The sequence below is a fragment of the Chrysemys picta genome, chromosome 1 (assembly GCF_011386835.1).
Source record: "Chrysemys picta bellii isolate R12L10 chromosome 1, ASM1138683v2, whole genome shotgun sequence".
Taxonomy (NCBI): Eukaryota; Metazoa; Chordata; order Testudines; family Emydidae; genus Chrysemys; species Chrysemys picta.
Genome location: NC_088791.1, coordinates 49,600,498 through 49,622,997, shown reverse-complemented (window position 1 = coordinate 49,622,997; position 22,500 = coordinate 49,600,498). Strand labels below are relative to the sequence as shown.

The window sequence follows — 22,500 nt, the reverse complement described above, 5'->3', positions numbered from 1 at the left end:
TTTTAACGTGTTTGCTGCTAAAGAGCCTGATCCTGCAAACACTTACACAGATGCATAATTTTACTCCTGCGTATGTGCGAAAGTGTTTGCAGGATCAGGCACATATAAATTGTGATATTTAGTGGGGAGGAAGGGAAATTTCTTTGTTCAATATTTAACCTTTAAACCTTTCACTAAACTGTAGGGAGAGTATATTAGCTACTGGTTAGAGCTGGGGACTGGAAATAAGAACTCCTAAGTTCAATTCCCAGCTCTGCCACTGAAATGCCATATGACCTTGGGTGAATCATTTAAGTTTGATTTCTCCTTCTGTAACTTGGAAATAGTTTTTCACTACCTCGCAATGATTTTGAGAGTCTTAATATTTGTAAATCACTTGGAGATCCTCTGCTGAAAAGCATAGTGGAAATATTATGTTTTTATTTTGTTGTTATTGTTTTAAACTGGAAACAAATTTGGAGATAAAAAAATCCCTTTGTATTGCAAACTAGATCAGTTTTTTACCAGAATCAAATAAGGTTGCTGGTTTTTTGAAAAAAATTGGAAATGTAGGATATCAAAATTCTTTCTTCTCAAACAACTGTGAAAGACTAAGGCTGCTGGACAGTTATTCTGCCTTGTGATACTCTATTTGTGGCACAAGGAATATTGCTTTTTGTAAATCACCTGAGGAAATTTGTAGGTTTTTAACTTTATTCCCATGCCAATGTAGTACATAGGAATGGTAGTGAAATATTCTACCTGCTCATGTACTCTGCAAGTACTCCTCAATTATCCATGCAGGAATGGAGTGTGGTGTTAAATACACAAACCCAGCCCCTGCAGCTCTCCCGATTACACTGATGTGGGGGGAAAAGCAGATTTGCTTGCCTTCAGTAAGATCTTCATCTTTATAACTCCTACATTTATGTATGTAGCCATAACTGCTAATAAAAATGTTGTTTAGAGTTCTTCTTGCCTTCAGTGCTTTGTAAATTTGAAACTTGTCTGCTTTTGTCTTCAGACATGTTCAGCTGCACTTAAAAGAAAATTCTTCATTTAATCCAAGAAAACAAGAAATGCATAGAACATAAAGCTCAAAAAACTCTTTACAACTATGTATCCAACAATTTACATGGCCTTTTGGGGCATGTAAGACCCAAAGAGTTAGGTATGGTCCATGTGCAGAAGACTCACCTACTTAGGAGACAGGTCAGTTCATTGACCAAGAGGGAAAAGTCAACTTCATGACTGGTAGCTGTGGAGATCCCTAAACATGTGCAACTCCTCATTCTGGGGTTTTTCCTTTTCTTATTGTTTGGGTTGTACAGGTATCCTATGTTGCTTCTTTGTGGTCTGTTTGAGAGCAGGAAAGATTGCTTTATGGTATTTAGAACACATTTTCCCCCATTGTAATTTGGAAGAAACAGCCACCTTAAATTGGGAGAAGGGATTAGGGACCACTATCATCCCCAATCATTGTTTTAGGGACAGTGGGGGTGGGGGGGGGGAGGCTCCCTCCCTCAAATACCACTAGGAAAAGAGGAATCTTTTGATCTTATGGACCCCAGCACCTCTCTTTGGCTGGCTTCTGTCGAATCATCAGCAAGGAAATAAAATATTGTGGCCAAATATACCCCCTTACTTTTAATTCCTCAAGCAAGATAGAACCTGCTTACTGCATGCAGACAATGACGGAAACACTCAGCACATCCTCCACCATCATTCTCGTGATCTCAGTTGCCATATATGGCAAGACAACAGATAAGTGAAGTAAAATCAAACTCCTTCGCAATAGGGTAAGCCTAAGCAGTCACATAAGTTGTCATTATGGATTCAAATTTGAAGCAGCAGTAGCTTCCACAGTCACAGAGCCCAAAGTTTGCTAGTCTTCTGTAGTACAGTGGCTGTAAAGGCAATTTTGGAAAGAACAGAACATATGGAAATTATTTGGTGTAGCGTAACCTCTTCTGTATTGTATATAACTCAGAAACCTGGAGGACATCGTATAACAAAGAGGTCATGACTGTAAAATAGATATGATGTGCTTCACATTGTCTTTTTTCAACTGCTCATGGCGTTTGTATTTGAGGTTTGTTGACAGTGAGTTGGTTGTATCGAAGGCTGTTTGTATGAATAAAGCTAAAATTTGCCTCCATTTAATTTTTAAAAAATCATCTCGGAAACACTAAAAACTACAGATATGAAAAGCAAACAAACATACACATAATTGTAGGCTAAAAGGGCTAGTTTTCTAATGTTCTTTAATCCTAGACAGTGCACTAGCCCATCCCACCAAAGCAATAGAAGTGCAAGTCAGAAACATCTACGTGTAATAAATTTGTAAGCAAATGTGTAAGCAAAATTTGTGCAGATTTACCATGAGAATTCATGGGTATTCAATAGCTTCCAAAATGGCTTGTTTCTTAGCTGTAGGTAAATGGTTGTACACTGGATATAGTGCTACAAGTATTAAGCATGTTTGTATTCTCACTCAAAGCATTTTAAAGGCCATAATTAGTACAGCTTTTGCCAGTTTCTTTGCTTTGTGTTTTTATCCAGTACCATGTAAAAAAAAAGACAAATTAGGTTGTTTACTTCTAAAGATATAGTTGAAAAACAGAGAAAACTATTGCAATGGGAGAACTTGCATGAAGGAATAAACTAACAAGGCAAGTTTGGCTAGTCACTTGGAGCACAAACAAGTACAACCCCAACAAGACTTGCAATATACACTACATGAGCAAACAGAAATGCGAATTGTGAACTGGCAGGTATAGACAGTTGTATTATGGAATATAGAATTATCTCACAAAATGCCTCTGCTTCATACTATGGTTCAAATTCTTAAAGTTTAAACCAGTAAACCACTTCCATTGAAGTTAATAGTGCTGTGCTGATTTACACCACCTGAGAATCTGGGCCAATATATCTATATTGGTCCAGGTGAACATGTAAGAAGAAGTGTGACATAGCGAGGGAACACAAGTGTGGCAAGGCCTATGCCATGTGGTATAGTTTATAGGTAATATATTAATAGATAGAGAAACTCCTCCGAGGTTTAAAGGTTAATTTAGTGGTTTAATTGTTAAAGGGCCTGCCTTTCTTTCTTCCTTTTCATTTCAGTTTGACTTATGTCAGTTAGATGGCAGCACTGAAGCAAAATTCTTGAAAGAAGGCAAATTCAGACCTGGAGTAAATAGTTGAAACTCCTATCAACTCAGGGTTGAATTTGAGTTCGTACATCCCAAAACTTTTTCAGACTGATTTGTCTTCTCTCTGTGACTTCGTAGGCTTAGAACAAACAATGCTGTAAACAGATGCATCATTTTAACATCACAACACTTCTAACCATCACTAAATAACTTATTGTAAGTGGATTCTGTTTTTGTCTCTGCCACTTTTATTTTACAGTAAGCATTTCTGAAATATTTTGATTAGAATTATTTAACTAGGGTCTCTACACAAGAATATTGGACTTTTTATTATTGTGGTCATTTTTACAGTCACATAGTAATACATTTATATTCAAATTCTGTACATTACATTACTGTAGCTTATCAAGTGTAACATTCAGCATTTTCAGATCGAAGTTTATGTGATGGTAAATGTGAACCAATGATGTTTTGTTTACTATTAGATGAATTGGGGTAATTTCACTATATTTTCTTATAAACTCAAAGTTCAGAACATCATATTCATTCCATTTCCATTTTCTTTTATATAAAAGTTTTGGTTTGCACACAGCCATCATTTTCCACAGAATAGATTATTTTACCAGATACGTTAGGAAAGCGTTGATCATTAAGACACATTTGGGATTCAATCTATTAATAATAGTAACCTTTGCTGCTTTGCAAAGTACCATAGTGTCCTGAGAACATGTGGCAAAACAATATTTTTATTAATGATTGCTTTTATTTACAGTAAAAGTGAATTGTTTTTTCTAGAAAAGAAAGTGATTGCTTTTTCAAAGGTTGCAAACTTGGCACAGTGACAAGGTATTTGATTATGTACTAGTTAGTTGAAGCAACGCCTTCAGACTGTGCATGTACAGCAGACACTGAGCACATATCTCAGGCTCTTATACAAGGTTTCTCTCTCACACACAAACACACACCCTTGCTGTCTGCTTCTCTCTCTCTCTCTCTGACACACACGCGCGTGCACACACACACACTCACTCTCATTGCACAGCACACAGAAAAGAAAGTGATATTCACAAAAGAACCTTGAACAGAAACATTCTCCAAGAGTTTAATGGACAAACTTTAAATTGGCTCATGTGAAGATTTCCAAGCTTTGGATTTTAAGTCAAGAAATCCTGAAAAAATACAGTTTGTCCAGAGAGGCCAGGGTTCTAGGATAATGTCCCTTGTTTCACTGGATATATCTGTGCTGTTGTTTTTCTGGTACAATCAACACTTACTAAAAGAACAAACCTAACAGGAAAGGTTTTCTTATATTTAAAATAAAGCATCGTACATATGTTTTGCTAATCTAGATATCTGTATTGTGTAAGATGTATCTGTATTGCTTTCAGATGCTTAATTTTTATGTTTGTTTTAGACATATCTTTTGAAACAGTCTCAATAGGTTTTTCTATGTGTAACATTATGACACTCGATAAGATGATTGATTATGAAGTGTTGAGAGCCCTACCATGTGATCATTTATTTTTAAATACACATTTATGCTAGCCAATGTTTAAATCTCTTGCAGTAATACATAAGAGATGTAAAACATAAAGCTTGAGTCTGATCAAATCTGATGCCTCTGGAAATAGAGTGCCACAGCACTGTGGTCTTAAAATAACAGATTTTTACTGAGAGTGGAACTTTACAGTGATAAATATTATGGTCCATCTTTGGTACAAAATAAAAAAGAAGACATACAGCTGTGATGCAGATGAGCTAAAATGTGTTTGATGATGATATCTTCCTTTCTCTGTGCAGGTGCCTGTGTCAGTGGCCATGATGACTCCCCAGGTGATCACCCCTCAGCAAATGCAGCAGATTCTCCAACAGCAAGTTTTGTCTCCACAGCAACTTCAAGCACTTCTTCAACAGCAGCAAGCAGTTATGTTACAGCAGGTAATGTGGGTTACCTGCTTTGGACTGTTACCATAACCCAAGGCATGTTCTTAGGTATTAGCTATGCTTACATGGGACTGATTTTCTAGTGTTTCATATTTCTTTACTCAAGACAGTATGAAAAAAATGAATGTTCAAATTCCTAGTCTTCAGATTTCTTACCGTGACTGCAAAAATGTGTCAATCTACAGGCAAATTTAAAACATTAAATGCTGTGTATAAAATAACAGCAATGGCAGATGCGTTATGAACACTGAGCAAATCAGTATTTAAATTTTCAAGTGCTTAGGCACATTTGAATTGTAGACTTGCCAAAGGAAGTGTAAATAGACTTGTAGATAATTGTTACTTTAAAATTCATAACACTTTAGTACTCCCTTTAGTCATATAAGTGGAATGTGGTTATGAAATTTGAACTTACCAGCTTGTTTCATTAAAGGTGAAAGTAATTCCTTTGTTTATTTATTTTCCTTCCAAAAATTTGTTCCAATAGAGATTAGAAAGAGGAGGGATGATTACATTTCCCTTAGCACAAAACCTGGCAGCTAAACCAAGAATCAATGAAAATTCATTCTTACAATAAAGACAGTGTCAGTGCTCAGTACATCAATACAACATGGGACTACAATTTCAACTATATTTTTGGGTGTATACTTAATTATGACAGAGAAAATAATGTGTCTGTTAATCTTATTTCTTTCATGTTAAACACTTTGATATCTAGTATCATGATCATTACAGGCAATTCACCTTCAATTGCAAATCTGGCATCCTGCTGTACAGGCTGACAGATTAATTAATTTTTTTCCCTACGAAATCGACGATTTGTTTGGTCTAACTGACTTCTTGCAAAGTGGGAGAGTACAGCTTCGAATTTGTTATATTGGCTATATGAGGAATGTAGGTGTAATAATCTGGGGAGTTAATTTGGCTCTACTGCATTCCCGTTAGAATACAGATTTTCTATACCCTTCTGTTTAGGATATTTTGGAATCTGCATTGGAAAATTTCAGAGCCGCCTTGGAAAAAAATGTATGTAGATCTGCCTCTTCAAATCAAACACGTTTTTGTTATGAGGTGAATCTTAATGGCTACTCTACCATATGCCAATCTAGAGGAGTTTAGGAGATTTATAATACTTGAAACTTTTGCCTTTATTTATTAAAGTCAAAATGGTTTATTCAGCAACAACTACAAGAGTTTTACAAGAAACAGCAAGAGCAGTTACATCTTCAGCTTTTGCAGCAGCAACAGCAGCAGCAGCAGCAGCAACAACAACAACAGCAGCAACAACAGCAGCAGCAGCAACAACAACAGCAACAGCAGCAGCAACAGCAACAGCAGCATCCAGGAAAGCAAGCAAAAGAGGTAAGATCTGTGCAACTCACTGATACGTAATAGTTTGGGCTTGAGAAGGGGAAAAGAAGGGACAAGAAAAGTTTGAGGTCTTTTTTGATAACGAGGTTCTTCCTGTCAAAGACGTATTCTTATACTTTTTTCCCTGAGATTAATAACAGTGACAGTAGAATTCTGCCACTCCCCTCCCCCTTTTTGGGGGGGGGGGGTGAGTATGGGATTTGAGGATTACAACCCAGTGCTGCTGTCATCTAATATTCACTAATGAATCACAGTATACAAAGAGCAAACTGTGTGGTGGACAAAGTACTGATTATCTTGTATTCACAGAGAATCTAAATTGGTGAGGGAACCTTACTTTCCTCTGTGGTACAGCTCAGAGCGCATGCAAATTTAGCCCATTGTTTAAAAAAAAAATGGTGGAGCACAGATTTCAAAGTCGCAGGCCCCTGATTAATGAACTGCTACTGTAGGTTTGGAGTGGCGAGGAGAAAGTTACAGTTTGATGTGCTCATAAATCAACCTGACAAGCTGGCTTCTCAGGCCTAGCTTGCACTTGTCAGCAAACTGCATCAAATATAAACATAATACAAACAAAACATGTTGAAGTAGTTAAATTGATCAGCAGGTATCGGAGACGTTGTCTTCAAGCTGCCCATTATGCAAACGTACAGGAAACAGTTCTGACCTCCTGAGGCTTTGTTTCTGTTTGGATTTGTGAATAGAATTTCAGACAGCCATCAACTACGGAATAGAAATTGCTCCCTTATTTCTCCCGAGGCTCTGGGCAATCCACATGACTTGCTCCATTATGCAGTCTGTTTTCCAGTGAGCGCATCAGAAGTTTCTCTTTTCCCCAAACTAAAAAGGAAAGGTCTTCCATAGCAGCTTGTCTTTCTCTGACATGTGACTGCCTTCTTATACCCCCCTGAGTCTAAAAAACTCCAGTTTGTCTTGTAATGCCTCACAAAATTGAAAGTTATACTTTTACTTATAATAGGGCACTTCTTTGTCTTGAATGTGATGCTGGTTTTAATATATTCCAACAAGAGAAGAGAGTGAGCTAACAGGCCAGTGAAATGAAGGCTACATCCCAGTTTACTAATAGATCACTGGAGACCACATTCATGGGCCACTGCGGACCGAACTTATTCAGTCGGAAAAACTGAATGGAACAGTTGAATCACAAACTGTTGTAAAGAGTTACGCTTTTAGCATAGATATATTTGTTATCATCTGCCATGAGCTGATTTTTTTTTATTTCTGAACAGCTGTTACCTACTTTCTCTTTTCTGCAGTGTATTATTAATTGTATTTTGTCTTTTTTCCCTAACAACCTAGCAGTTTGGAATAAAAATAATGGAAAATTTCAAAATGCTTCCACTGTCTGAGTATTCTATAAATAATATTATTATTTAATAGTTGAGATGAAAGGGGAAACAAGTGGAGTTTACATTTTCGTCTTGCAGCCTTCATTGCAGACTTTATTCTCTGCTGTGTTTGTTGTTGTTTTTTTTTCCTAGCAGCAGCAGTTGGCAGCCCAGCAGCTTGTCTTCCAGCAGCAGCTCCTCCAGATGCAACAACTCCAGCAGCAGCAACATCTGCTGAATCTTCAGCGTCAGGGACTCATTTCCATCCCACCTGGCCAGTCTGCTCTTCCTGTCCAGTCTCTGCCACAAGGTATATAAACAACATATGACTTAACTTATTTCTAATTCACAGCTTGTTTTTAATCATTCCATTTTGACCTGAACTTCAGAAGTTTCCTTTTATTGCATTTAAACCATACTTTAATAATAAACTATTATTGTTAATATTATTGCACTACATAGTTTTCTTGAGGCTGATAAATTTTACTACATGCTTTTACTAGAGAAAACTGCTTTTGAGTGCTTTTTCTTAGGTATAAAATGCATATTTATTAGACTTATATGCTGAAAACAATTTCTAAGGGCAACACAATTCAAGCACCATTGATTTACACTGAGGAACTACAGAAAACTGATTTAGTGAGAATGTAATCACTTCATTTAACATAAGTGAACAGATACAAGAGATAGTGGGCAACTGATATATAAAAAGGCTGTTTCCAAACTTAATTTTTTTTAAAGAAATAGTCCCCTATTTTGTGTAATTAAAAAATTGTTGTAATGCTAAATTGACTTATTTGCTGGAATTTGTTGGAGTGGATCTTTATATCTCAGGATTCCTTTTCTTAACCATCCTTTGAAAAACAATAACAATAATTTTCATGTCAGTAAATTGTGATGTCATTAATGGAGAATTGTGACTTACATATAATTACAAGAAGGTGATGGTTTTGGAAAACACTCTTTAACCCTTTGTCATTGGGACCAAGATTTCTGAGTGCAAAATGTTAATGGAAAATCTCAGACACTGTCACTAATACAGTAAGTCCTCACTTAACGTTGTAGTTATGTTCCTGAAAAATGCGACTTTAAGTGAAACGATGTTAAGTGAATCCAATTTCCCCATAAGAATGAATGTAAATTAGGGGGTTAGATTCCAGGATTTATTTTTTTTTGCCATACAGTACTGTAGTTGGGAGGTGTCCCCGCCTTACCCCACATAGGCACAGCCCACTGGCACTGGAGACAATGAGGCAGGCCAGGAGGCTGAACGTGCTGTAAGCTAGGAGAAGCATGTTGCGCAGCAGCAGTGGCAGCTTCCCCTACTCTGCAAGCACCAGGGGTGAGGGGCTAAACCCTCGGCCAGCCCACTCCCCCCCTTTCCCCAAGCCCCCACCCTTAACCTGACTCTTCTTCCCCCGTCTCCTCCCCCGTTACTCTGCATGCTGCGTCCTCGCTCCTCCCCACTCCATCCCCTGCCTCCTGCCCATGGCTTGCAGAGTTCAGGGGGCAGGAGGGAGGGGGGAGGAGTGAGGACTTGGTGCGCAGGCTCCCCCCTCCCTCCCCTGCCTCCTGCCCGCAGCAATCAGCTGGTTTGCGGCATTCGGGAGGCAGGTGAGGGGGGGGGGAGCCAGCTTGCCGAGTCCTCACTCCTCCCCCCTCCCTCCTGAATGCCGCAAGTCAGCTGATTGCCATGGGCAAGAGGCAGGGGGAGGATGGGGAAGGCGCTAATCCGCGGGGTCTGCCGGCGGGCAGGAGGCACGGGGGGTGGGGGGCGTAGGGGAGCTGATGGGGAGCTGCCAGCTGTGGACAAAGCAGGCAGCCAAATGGTGTTATAGCGAAGTATTGCACAACTTTTAATGGAGCATGTTCTGTAATTAAGCAGAGACGTAAGATCGAAACAACGTTAAGCAAGAGGATGTTAAGTGGGGAGTTACTGTACATTAATGATTCACAGGAATGCCGCCAGCTTTTCTTCCCGCCCAGAAATGCTGCCCCCCACAGAGGCGGCGGAAGGTCCCGTCGCCGAAATACCGCTGCGGTCACCGCCCCCCAAATTGTAGTGCCCTAAGGGGACCGCCTAGGTCACCTAATGGATTGCGTCGGCCCTGATGATTCAGTATTTAGTCGTTTAGGAGAAAGGGGGGACTCAGAATTATGAATGGTAAATTTACTTAGGAATAAATACTGTGGGAATGCCAAAGATTTCACATGTTAAGAACTCTATTCTGCCATCACCTATGTGGCACATAACTTTAGTTTCGTTTTTACTTACATTACAGAACAGAGATAAGTTAGAGATCTCTTTCATGTAAATTATAAAATATCTGCTCTTTAGGACCCCGATCCTTCAATGAGTTCTCTGTGGGCTGTGTCCAAGTAGAGTTTGCTTGATTTATATAAAGCAACAGAGGGTCCTGTGGCACCTTTGAGACTAACAGAAGTACTGGGAGCATAAGCTTTCGTGGGTAAGAACCTCACTTCTTCAGATGCAAGTAATGGAAATCTCCAGAGGCAGGTATATATCAGTGTGGAGATAACGAGGTTAGTTCAATCAGGGAGGGTGAGGTGCTCTGCTAGCAGTTGAGGTGTGAACACCAAGGGAGGAGAAACTGTTTCTGTAGTTGGATAGCCATTCACAGTCTTTGTTTAATCCTGATCTGATGGTGTCAAATTTGCAAATGAACTGGAGCTCAGCAGTTTCTCTTTGGAGTCTGGTCCTGAAGTTTTTTTGCTGTAAGATGGCAACCTTTACATCTGCTATTGTGTGGCCAGGGAGGTTGAAGTGTTCTCCTACAGGTTTTTGTATATTGCCATTCCTGATATCTGACTTGTGTCCTTTTATCCTCTTGCGTAGTGACTGTCCAGTTTGGCCAGTGTACATTGTACAGATGTAAAGGTTGCCATCTTACAGCAAAAAAACTTCAGGACCAGACTCCAAAGAGAAACTGCTGAGCTCCAGTGCAAATTTGACACCATCAGATCAGGATTAAACAAAGACAGATTTTTACAGATTCAGACTAACACGGCTACCCCTCTGATACTTGATTTATATGAGACTCTATATGGACATAAGGGTTCATTCATCAGGTACAAATTGCAAGACTTGAGACTTGAGACTTGGAAGTTAGATGAGTGCAGGGGGAGAGTACTTCATACAGACAAAATGGGGATGGAACAATGTGGGATAAGTAACAACTTAAATATAATATTTCCAGCTGTCACAGTTTTAATATGAATCTTGTGTTTTGGCCATTTGGCATTTTACTTAAAACTCCATGTCGCAGAGTGCTGGCCTTGAGGGGGTCTACTTGAGGTCCAGCCTACCTGTGACAGCTCTGTTAAGGAAAATGAACCAACCCAGATCCACCTGTGGATAGTTAATTGTCTAAGTAGGTGGGTGGCAGTTAATTAGGTAAGGAGCACTTGAGCATAATAAAGGCTGGTGAGTGCTCAGTCAGGGGGCCCCAGAACAGAGGAAGGTCCTGAGGAGAGAGGCTCCTCAGGGGAGCTAGTTAGGAAGAGCAGAGGCTCATGGAGAGAAGGAACAGGACCAGAGAGAAAGTGCTCCCAGGCAAGGGACTGGAGCAGCCCAAAAGAACTGGGGCTCCCAAGGCTTCTGGGCTTCCTCCCAAGGGACTGGGAGTCTGGAAGACCGGAGAGCCCCAGCTCCAGGCAGGTCTTCCAGGGTTTTCAGTCTCCCAGCTCCACATCAGGGAGTCTAGAAATTCCAGCATGGTGGGGCTTCCCCAGAGCTATAGGCTCCCACAAGCCTGAGGTCCCTGGCACTGAAGCAGACCATATGATGGGGCTGCACAGCATTCCAGCAGGCAAACTGACAGGGTTCCATCAGAACCCTGCCTGAGATTTAGCAAAAGTTTGTTGAACACAACTCACTTTTCTGAGACGTTATGGGTTCAACGAACAGGCATTTCCTAATTAAACCTTAATTACATGAGAATCTCAGCTTTCATTTTTTTTTAAGTAAATTTCTAACCTGTGTGGTTACAGATAGATGCTTGAAAATGTGACCCAAGCACTCTGTAAAGGCTCAAAAACAGAAACAAAAATAACCCCAAATTTACTATTATATTAAATCTCATGATTTTGACGATCCAGACTTATAATTTTTGAATGTTTCAGTTTGGCAATACTGATTTCCTTTTCCATAAAGCAACATGAGATTAGAAGGGGGAAAAAATACTTGAAGTGAAATATCTCTCTGAACAGCTTTACTTTCTGCATTCCTCTCTTATGCCATGTGTTGCAAGAGGAATTCCTCGGGTTTTTCCTAACATTGAGGGATCCCCCTAGATTTCTCTCAGAACTCATACCCAATTACATTGATAGTCATACATAGAATCATAGGACTGGAAGGGACCTCAAGAGGTCATCTAGTCCAGTCCCCTGCACTCATGACAGGTCTAAGTATTATCTAGACCATTCCTGACAACAGTCTAACACAACAGTCATTCACACATTTCTAATAGAAAAACAAATATAAAATAATTTATATTTAATTGGTGTTTTTTCTTTTAATAGTTATTTTAGCAGAACTATTAAATTGTGCATTAATTCCTAATTCCCCCTAAGTATGGCTTCCTAGAAGGATTAGCTGTAACTGAACTAACAATGAAAAAAACTACTAAAGAGTTAAAATATTAGGGGAAAATATCCACATTTAAAATATTTCCGTAATTTTATCATCTAAATTAAGTAAACCTCTTTGGTTTGCATCTGTTCTGTGCTTTTGAATCAGAACAGATACCGGTCAAGGATGCCCCTTTTCTCTTTTAGCTCTGATATCCATTTTATAAGGTGCAGGGCAGAAAAAGGATGGAGAAAGGAAATGCAGAAATATATTTTAATAAAGAAAATAAGGAAACTGTGGTTTAAAAAATAAATATGGGACTAGATTTAGGTAGGCACAAAGAGGCAGAGAATGGGAGAGCCTTAACTCTGTGCACACCTTCAATGTGCTGGTCAGCAGAGTAGAAGCTAGAAAGGATGGAAAGAAGGACTCTACACCGTGTAAAGGGCTGTAGCAGATTATTTCCCTCTTTGGAGCAAAGAGTGGAGAAGATTAGGAATTATGACTCTTAATCCAAGTTATTTCCCTGGGCTTCTCCAGAGACAGTGCAGCTATGCCCCTTAGACAAGGATGTGCCTAAACTACAGTCTAACTTGAGTAGTGAAATCAAAAATAATCAATGGTCAGTCAGATGAGACAGGCCCACATAGCAGTCACCCATATAAAACATCCTCATACTATTACCTTGAACCTGGGAGTTCTTCCTGCCCCGTCTTAGGCTTAGTGGATATGGGAAGAGGATCAGTCTTCTCTCTTATTGTCCTTATGAAAATAAAGATGTCCGCACTTAACCAAGTTCCATGTCATATATTTTCTGTGATGCAGAGTAAACATCTCAGCCCTAAAATTTACTGGAAGAGGAAGAGTATATGTGGAATGCAGTAGAAAGACATTTTGTATGTGAAATGAATAATTACCTGTGATACAGGAAGGACTCTACCCTTTATACATAAGGGAATCCTCAATTACTGTATTTGAAATTCCAGATGTCTTACACATCCACAAAATCCTTCCAAAGATTATTGGGCCCCTGTGTAATTCTGATGTCTAAGAAACCACTATTCATGTGCAGTGGTTGAATATGGGGCTGGTGAATAGTTCTGCACTTAAATCCCTAACTTGTCAATATAAAGATGTTTGTTTCCATTTGGATAATACAAACTCTTCTATATGGATGTGATAAACTGAATGAATGACTAGCATATCTGAAAGACACAAGGAGATTCTTGTTTATAACTCAACAAGATCAGAAAATATGCTTTTAAAATACAGATTGTCAATGACAGTTGCATAAACCAAACATGGTTTTTGCATTCACTAAGCCTAAATTGAACAACTTCCTAAATTTAACTGTGAGGGGGCAGCAGATTCAAAATGCTGTGATGCTTGCCCCTGAAAAATAGTACTTATGTTGAAGTATAACTTCTACCTTGTCACAACTAGAACATTTATAACATTTTCTAGATGTTCAGGTGCAACAAATAAGCTGTTAGAAAGGAGGTGTAATTTTAGCATTAACCTTGTAACAAGATACAATCTCTCCACTATTGAATGCCTAATAAACTGTGTCTCACAATGAGAAACTTCTATATCATGCTACACTGATGCTAGATAAATGCAGAAGAATTTAATATATATATATAAATATATATATATATTACTGCTGATCAAGCCATGTAGGAGAATTAAACACAGTCACAGGGATAGATTTTAAAATCACTAAGAACTAAATAAATAAAAAAGAGAGTGGAGGAAAGCGAAGAAAGAGACTTATCTAAACTCTTTTCAAAATACCAAGCATTCTTTTGGGTCCAGTACAGTATTAAGTGACCTCATGCCCTATTAACTTCCTTACTTTTACATTCCTGTCCTTTTGTCTTTTAACATAAATGGTGCTGTGAAAAAGGCAAATGAAACAAAGAAGCTCAAGGATACCTTGCTAAATATCCCCAGAGCCAGAAATTTGGGTTCCCCAAAACTCGAGCAATATCAGCAGACCCAAAACTTACTGGAAATGTGGTTCAAACTACACCTTAGCTATAGAGCAGGGAGTGTGGGCCAGAAAGGTGACCGCTGGATGCCCAGGAAAGTGTTAAACAAAGGGTGGCACACAAGAGCCAGTCAGTTCACTCAATCTCTCCCCCCACCCCACTGATTAGGCCAATGAGTGGTAGATGGAGTTAGAGAAAGCTATCCCCTTCACAGGCATGTTTTCTTGCACTTGGAATGGACAACAGAAGGAGAAAATGTCCCCGCACAGCCAATCTTATATTCTCCCCTCACGACCAAGGAAAGGCCATCCACCTGCTGCTCCAATCAAATTTCCTTGCTGCTGAGAATGGAGAAGACATTTTCATTCTAATTAAAAATATATATATATCTTTAAAAAAACAATAAAAAATTAGGACAGAGAGTTAATGCTGCAAGAGAAAGGGAAATGTTTAAGAGTGTTTAATGTATCATTTTTCTCCACTCTCTGAATTGACTCCATTACTGTTTGATTTGATCTGTGATCATCATATTAATGGTTGACTACTTTTTACAGTAATTACATTTATTATTTGCAGAGTTGCTGCAAACTACTTTATATAAACTGTGTAGTAATTACTTAACTTGATTAGAAACAGTTACAACTATTGCTACCATTGTCATGTTGTCTCCTGTTACCCATAGGCCTGATTCAGTAAAAATAGTAAGTCTGACTTCCTTGCTATACAAACCGTATAAACTCCAATTTTTGAGTTGTGCATTCCAAATCAACCTTTTTTTTTCCACTTTGTAATTAACATAGGGCACCACTCCGTTAGAATCTAAGATAGAGAAGAAGTAAATATAGCAATTATCATATAGAATAATGGAATAAAAAGTAAGATCTCAATTTCCATCCAGTTGGTTTCCAGGCTATCTGGACAACAAGATATTTCTGTGAATAACTAGCAAAGTGTGCAGTCTGGCTTCCATGGCTTTGCATGCTTCCTAATAATATAGTTGTTGACAGATTTTGAAGAATATATTTTATTTTTCAGTGGGTTTTAAATTGCACCAATTTTTAGCAATGTGAGCTCATGTACATTCAATATAAAATATTAGCTAGCAAAGAGAAAACTTGCTAAAAAGTCAATGAAAAACATCTCTATCTCCTGAAAAAGAATCTCATTCACCCATTAAAGCCACCCGCTCAATCAAAAGCCTGAACGAATAGATGAACCTTTCATCGTTCTCTGAAGGTCAATAAACTGAGCTTTGTCAGAACAATGGGGAAGAAGCTAAATCTAGAGTTAAAGGCCACCCACTGAGAACACCTTTCCTTTCCACCATGCAACTCTAGTTACTGTGAGCAAGAGTGTTTTAGTTGATTTCAGTTGTTGAGATGATACATAAAAGAGAGGTAGTTATGATAGCCATGACCCAAACCAAGCCAGTCTATATAGATCAAATCCACCCGTTCAGCTGAATGGAAAAACAAATACCCAGAAATAAATTGGTAGGCAGTGCAATCTACAAAGCATGGGTGTGATACAAATCTCTGCTGAGTTAATGAGCCTTCTCATTCTGTTCTACGCGTGTTCAAAGGTAATCCTGTCTGGTGGTGACAAAATCAACAGATAACTGTGACAAAGTTTACATCTGAGAAGAAATGTCACAACTTCCTAAGTCAGATACAGATGGGCATGGGAGGAGAAAGTGATCATATTCTTCTGTTACCCATATTTTGCATTCCTTTCCTGCAAGCCAACAACAAATTATGATGGAAATTTCTGTACTTTCTTGCAAAATGTATGAATGAAGGACAATACTTGACAACACTCTCTCTTATCATCTATAACTTTTATGGGACAAACACAGACACTGTAGTCACACAGTCCTGACCGCAAATATATAAATGCAACATATAAGAGATGTCGGTCCTTATTTCAGGCTGTATCCCTACTATGCTCAGCATGACTCACAACTGGGGGAAAAGACAACGGTGGCTTGAAGCCATCTTTACAACTCTCCAATAATGGGGTTAATCCGAGTCTAGGACAGTCCCAGTCATATATTAGAGAAGCCTCAAGGATTCTCTGAATTATTCTGATGACCCCAAGAGAGACTGATGATGCTGAGACATAGGAACACCCCTTTCTCCTAGTCAGGCCCTCCAGTCTCCTTCCCCTAACAGGGTAGGGAGAAAGGCTAGCAAAGGAACTGCTATGATGACACTACACTACTCGGGGATTCATCCATTCAGAGTGAATCTTCAAGGGACCAGTTCTATTGCCTTTTTGGCTGATTGGCGAGACAGAGCAACTTGAGCAACTTGGTTTTTTTTAGAGTGGTTATTCATCCAAAGAATTGGTTTTTTGCCCATTCAAGCTACATTTTAAAGAAGGTAAATTTTGTTAATTAAACAATGCTAGTTAATAGATGGCTGAAACTATTAAAGTTTGTCTTTGCTGATTGAAGTTAGTGGGCCAGATTCTGCCCTAACTTTAAACCTGTTGCAATTTCATTGATTTCAGTTTGGTCCCATGAGTTTGATTTGATTTTCATTTAAAAAGAAAATTAATGCTTGTATCCTTAGTGCAATCGGATATATTTTTCTATTTCCATTTCATGGTTGGTTAAGAAGTACTTCTGAAGAACTGAGTGAACTTTGAATCCATTGAGTCATGTCTGTGTAACAAGAAATTGATTCTACAGACAGTGAAAATCTCCTTTAAAACTTACTTTAATAGTTGTTTTTCAAACAAGAGTTACCAGTCAGTCTTTGTAGTTTGCCCTCTTTGAACCTTGAACAAGTGTTTTAAGAAGAAGCATAATAATATTAAAATTGGTGACCTTTTTTTTAATTGACTGTTTGTAGCACAAGAGAAAAGCAGCTAAATTAATTGGGTGCCGATAGAGGAAAAATGAAATTGTTTTACTATATGTCGATTGTGCTGGAAAAACAGCATCACCTTTATTGTTGGCATTAATCCATTAATAACACTGAGCTCATTATATGAAACTCTTACTTTGTTATATTAGTGGGGCTCTCTTTCATTTTATAGCTGGCTTAAGTCCTGCTGAGATTCAGCAGTTATGGAAAGAAGTGACTGGAGTTCACAGTATGGAAGACAATGGCATTAAACATGGAGGGCTAGACCTCTCTACTAACAATTCCTCCTCTACTACCTCCTCCACCACTTCCAAAGCATCACCACCAATAACTCATCATTCCATAGTGAATGGACAGTCTTCAGTTCTAAATGCAAGGCGAGACAGGTAATTCTGATGAGATTCCTACTGTGCTTATCATCTGACATAAAACTTTGCTTTTGTTACAGTTATGATCATACAATAAAGACAGACATCGTTATTTCACATCATGAGTTGTATTATTTGAAATCATAAGTTTCTTTACTAAAAATCAGAAAAAATACAGAACGTTGAAGGTTGATTAAATAATCATAATTTTTCCAGTATGTTAAATCACATAGCATGATTTTCACCAAATGCCTCTAATTTTGCAAGTGCAACTTTGAGTACACAAATAATGTGCCTTCAGTTTTGCACCCACAGTGAACTTTTGGTACCACTGGTGACAGTTAGACATCCAACTGGTAGTTTGCATGTGCTGGCTGGTATTTGTAGATGCAAATTTGTAGATGCTTTGCTGGCAAACAACTACATTCACAGAATTAGAAGCCATGTTGAGGCCTACAGTATTAAATCCGTCTAGTCACAGAAAGTGTAAGCAGGATATCTAACAGATTGAAGGTGTAATTCAGCTTAAAAAGTCCATACACACTATTGCATAGTTAAATTTGTGCTGTTTTAAAAAATATATATTTGAAACTTTTGAGGAAAGCACTAAAGAAGAAATAACACTAAAGGCCAAATTTTGCACTTATGTGCACTGAAGTAATTCCATTGACTTAATTCATTGGAATCATTCCAGTAGTTACTGTAAATTGTGACACTGTAATACAGCAGAATTTGGCTCTAAGTGTTAATATTATAAATATGCCTTTTCAGGCTCAGTGTACAGATATTCTTGACTCCTCCTTGTTACCTTTCAGCACTTAAAATGACTGATACTGATGATCTCTTATGTAAGGTAAATTTAAACTTGGCTATAACGAATTCTAAATAGTAAACGATTGTATGTTCAAAGGAACATCCCCATTCATTATTGTAACATTTAAAATAGGAGATTATAATTTGATAATGTCCAGGGTCTTCATTTGAGTATCAGAGCAGTTTTCTGTTAACTTTATTATTTCAAAAATGGAACATCTCTGGATACTTTTATGCTGTTATTTTAATTAAGAGTAATGTGATGATTATATGTTGGAGAAGTTGGTGTATTCCTTTGGAATCTGTAGCTCAGGGGTCGGCAACCTTTCAGAAGTGGTGTGCCGAGTCTTCATATATTAACTCTAATTTAAGGTTTCGCGTGCCAGTAATACATTTTAACATTTTTAGAAGGTCTCCTTCTATAAGTCTATAATATAGAACTAAACTATTGTTGTATGTAAAGTAAATAAGGTTTTTAAAATGTTTAAGAAGCTTCATTTAAAATTAAATTAAAATGCAGAGCACCCAAGGACCAGTGAGCAGGATCTGGGCGGTGTGAGTGCCACTGAAAATCAGCTCGCGTGCTGCCTTCGGCACCCGTGCCATAGGTTGCCTACCCCTGCTGTAGCTAATACTCATCTCTGTGAAGGGAAAAGAAATAAAACCTCTTTAATGATTCCATAAGGATAAAACTATTGCAGACTTTTATAAAAAATGAAATGGAATATGGGCTTGTTTTCATGAAACCTAGAGCTGCTAATGGAAACAATGATTGTAAAGGGAAATATTTATTAATGTAAGTCACCTTAATATATAAACCCCCAGAAAATATAAAAGATTGTACAGTAACATTCACATTATTCATAAGTTCCTGCTGTCCATCTTAAATATTTCTTTTCAGAATTGATCATTTCTGAGTGTATTTTTTATTTATAGGTAAAATGTTACGCTGAGGTCATATGGCAGAATTAGCATATGATATTATACAGTCATCTTATTTTTTCATCCTTTATTAACAGTCATCTTTGGCTCTATTTCTTCTCTAATTGGAACATCATCTAGCCTTGGCAGTTGAACTATTCAATAGAACGATTAAATTTTTCTGACTGCTCTGAGCTGAATTGACCTGTTTTGACCTGTTTGTCACTGATCGTAACCTGACAGGCGCTAGCAGCCTCCAACGATTATGGCTTTTGAGATTAATCTGATGCCGTATTCTTTTGCTACAGCTCGTCACACGAGGAGACTGGGGCCTCTCATACTCTCTATGGCCATGGAGTTTGCAAATGGCCTGGCTGTGAAAGCATTTGTGAAGATTTTGGACAGTTTTTAAAGTAGGTTGATTTTTATTCATTGGATAAAGGGGCTGTTTAAGACTAAGGAACGATAAAGATGGCTAGGAAAGTTCTACTGTAAAGCATATCAGAGTTCATGTGTACAGTCCGAGCAACTGGATAATCAAGGCCATCTGCAGACGGTCAAATTGTTATCCTTTTTTTCATGTAGAACACTTTTGCAGGCCTTTCAAACGCACAGTGTTTAATCCTATTATTATCCCTTTATTGAAATGGAGTCTTGGAAAATTTGAAGAGATGCTTTGGTTTTATGTTTGATAGCAAAAGTATGTAAAAATACATTGTAAATTCTGATAGTTTGAGTAAAGCATATAGGTACATATAATGTGTGCATCTGTGTGCAAACAGGATTTATGTGTGTGCAATATATAACAATGCACACACCATTTTAATGTACCAGATGTGGCCATTTAACCCTTCTTTGGTAACTTTAGCCTTGCCTTTTCTCTTACATGTGCATAAGATTGATACAACTAAAAACACTTGAAGGGGTGGGTTTACACCTTTCAGTATTAATCATTAATGAAAAAAACTTTCCAGTTGCAGTTGTTAGTTTTCTAAATAGCTGCCTAAGTCTAAATGTTTAGAAAATAGATTACGTAGCTCTCTAACAGCTTAAAAGTACAATAGGTTTTTTTTCCAATTTATCAATTTCTTGGCAATTCTGTGTTCCAGGGTATTTGCCACAGAAATGCTGAGCCACTACTTGTATTATGTTGATAGTGTGGACTGGGTTTTGTCAGAATAACCATATTGTTTTTGGCATGCAACCAATCTTAATAGAAAACTACAGATAGCTTTATATAGATGAGTAACTTCATGGGCTGAGACTCTTACGTTGTCATGGTGCAGCTAACAGGGTGAATGAACTGTTTCATGCTTCATCAACAATTAAGTTAATTAGCTCATTTGAAATTGCACTGCTTTGTTGCCGGGATGTTGGCAGAAACATCAAAACGATGTGTTTACAAATCGTAGACTACAGGGTATATAGCAAAAGCACCTTAACAACAAGGCACAAGAACTCAGTATCATAATAACTTTATAGCAGAATTACAGTGATAATTTTTGCAATGTATTTTAACTCCTTCCTCCATTTTTCTTACAGTTTTGCAGTTTCAGGGGAATAACTGTTATTAACTTCTAAAGCTTACTTTATATTTTCTCTCACTCTTGGTGAATGACTATTTGTGAATACTTTACAGTGTAATTTCAAAAGCATTTTGTGCTATTATATAAAAATGATTTTGCTATATACCGTATCTGTTTGTAGATTAAAGAAGTTACTCATTGTGAAGGATTTTTTTAAACTACTGTTAGTGATTCCATGAGAAAAATAACTATATACTGCACATATTGTTGTAAGCGTTATTGATACTAAGAATTTTAGGCAACTTAACTCAAGCCTTTTCCTCTCCAGGAAAAACTAATTTTTATAAATACTTCCATCCTTCCAGGATATAGTGATGTTAATTCTTGGGCACCCCTTTCACAGTCCTTCAGTTAGGTCTCTTGTTATAATCCACAGTCACTAAAACTGTTTTGATTAACACTGTATAGTGCTGGGTTACAATTGCTCCCGGAAGATGTAGAAGAGACTCATAGCTTCCTGATCATTCTTGTGTAGAGCCAATCAGAGTTTACAGCAGTTCCATCATTTCATCCCATACTCCAAGAGAAAAAACATTGGAGAACAATTTATTATTTTATTTTTCCATTGAATTATAACTTTTGCTCTTCTAAAACAAATAAGAAATTGTAATTGAGGAATAGATGCAGTTATTTGTGAAATTGAAATATTCAAACATTTTGCATTAGTATTAAAATGTGAATCAATATGTCACCTGGTATTAGTTCCCTTAGTACCTTTCCATGTTCACACTAATGCAAAATCCCCATTACAATTAAAAAACATTTTATTTCAATTAAATATCAACTTTTAGTCCAAAGATTGACCATTTTTCCGACCCATTAACTTTATAGGGGATGACAGGACTAATGGCTGTAGTTATCAAGGCCTTGCTCTTAGTGTAATCTTCGTTACAACATTGTAGGTTCTCTGACTTGAAACAGTATGATACCTGTGTTAATAGAGTTAATGCAAGTATACTGTACTAAAATGAAATATAGATAGAGCACACTATCCCAACAAGTAGTGTGTATTTCTATAATATGCTTATGCCAAGTTTGAAGAGCTCCTGGTTTATGAAGTGAACTCTAACTTCTTGTGCTCCGAACACAGTTCACCTAGAAGCTTGTGGGTTTAAAAAAAAACAGCTGTGCAGAGGCATCTGAGAAGGAGGATTAAGACAGAAAACACAGTGGCTTTGCTTCACTTTTGTAATAATGGAAAGGATTTGGGGTGAAGTGAAGAATAACTTACAGTAAATGACTGATAGTGATGAAAGGTTTTTACACCTTCATTTTTGTTATCCAGTATTCAGTGTTTTCATCTTTAAAGTAATTTAAGATAATTATCTTTCTTGTTTTTGTTGAGATATTCAGATGCTGAAAGAAGTTAGAGTTTGCATGCAGTGGAACAGATGAATAATATTTGTAACATTTATGCTATACATATTGGGAAACATAATATCGTATCTTTCCTTTGATATCCTTTAACTCTGGACACCAAACCATGGTTTATATTTTATGGAGCAATTTTCAGTCTTGATGACATGGTGTTAGATTACAATTGTTCATGTGCACACAATCAG

General features: G+C 37.7%; 1 protein-coding gene across 43 annotated transcripts in view; it reads left to right on the top strand.

The window, feature by feature from the left end:
• The window catches only part of FOXP2 (forkhead box P2), a 584,095-nt gene that overhangs the window by 507,682 nt on the left and 53,913 nt on the right, over positions 1-22,500 (top strand). For 23 of the 43 annotated variants that reach the window (XR_010590215.1, XR_010590183.1, XR_010590211.1 and 20 more), the window contains 5 exons: positions 4,935-5,072; positions 6,240-6,440; positions 7,952-8,108; positions 17,423-17,636; positions 19,661-19,765. Coding sequence is in view for 39 of the 43 variants with exons in the window: in XM_065556363.1 (XP_065412435.1) it covers positions 4,935-5,072; positions 6,240-6,440; positions 7,952-8,108; positions 17,423-17,636; positions 19,661-19,765 (815 nt within the window). In the remaining 4 variants the exon portion in view is untranslated. Of the gene's footprint in view, positions 1-4,934; positions 5,073-6,053; positions 6,105-6,239; positions 6,441-7,951; positions 8,109-17,422; positions 17,637-19,660; positions 19,766-22,500 lie in introns of all 43 variants that reach the window. The other 20 variants (XR_010590220.1, XM_065556367.1, XM_065556323.1 and 17 more) reach the window with 7 other exon arrangements.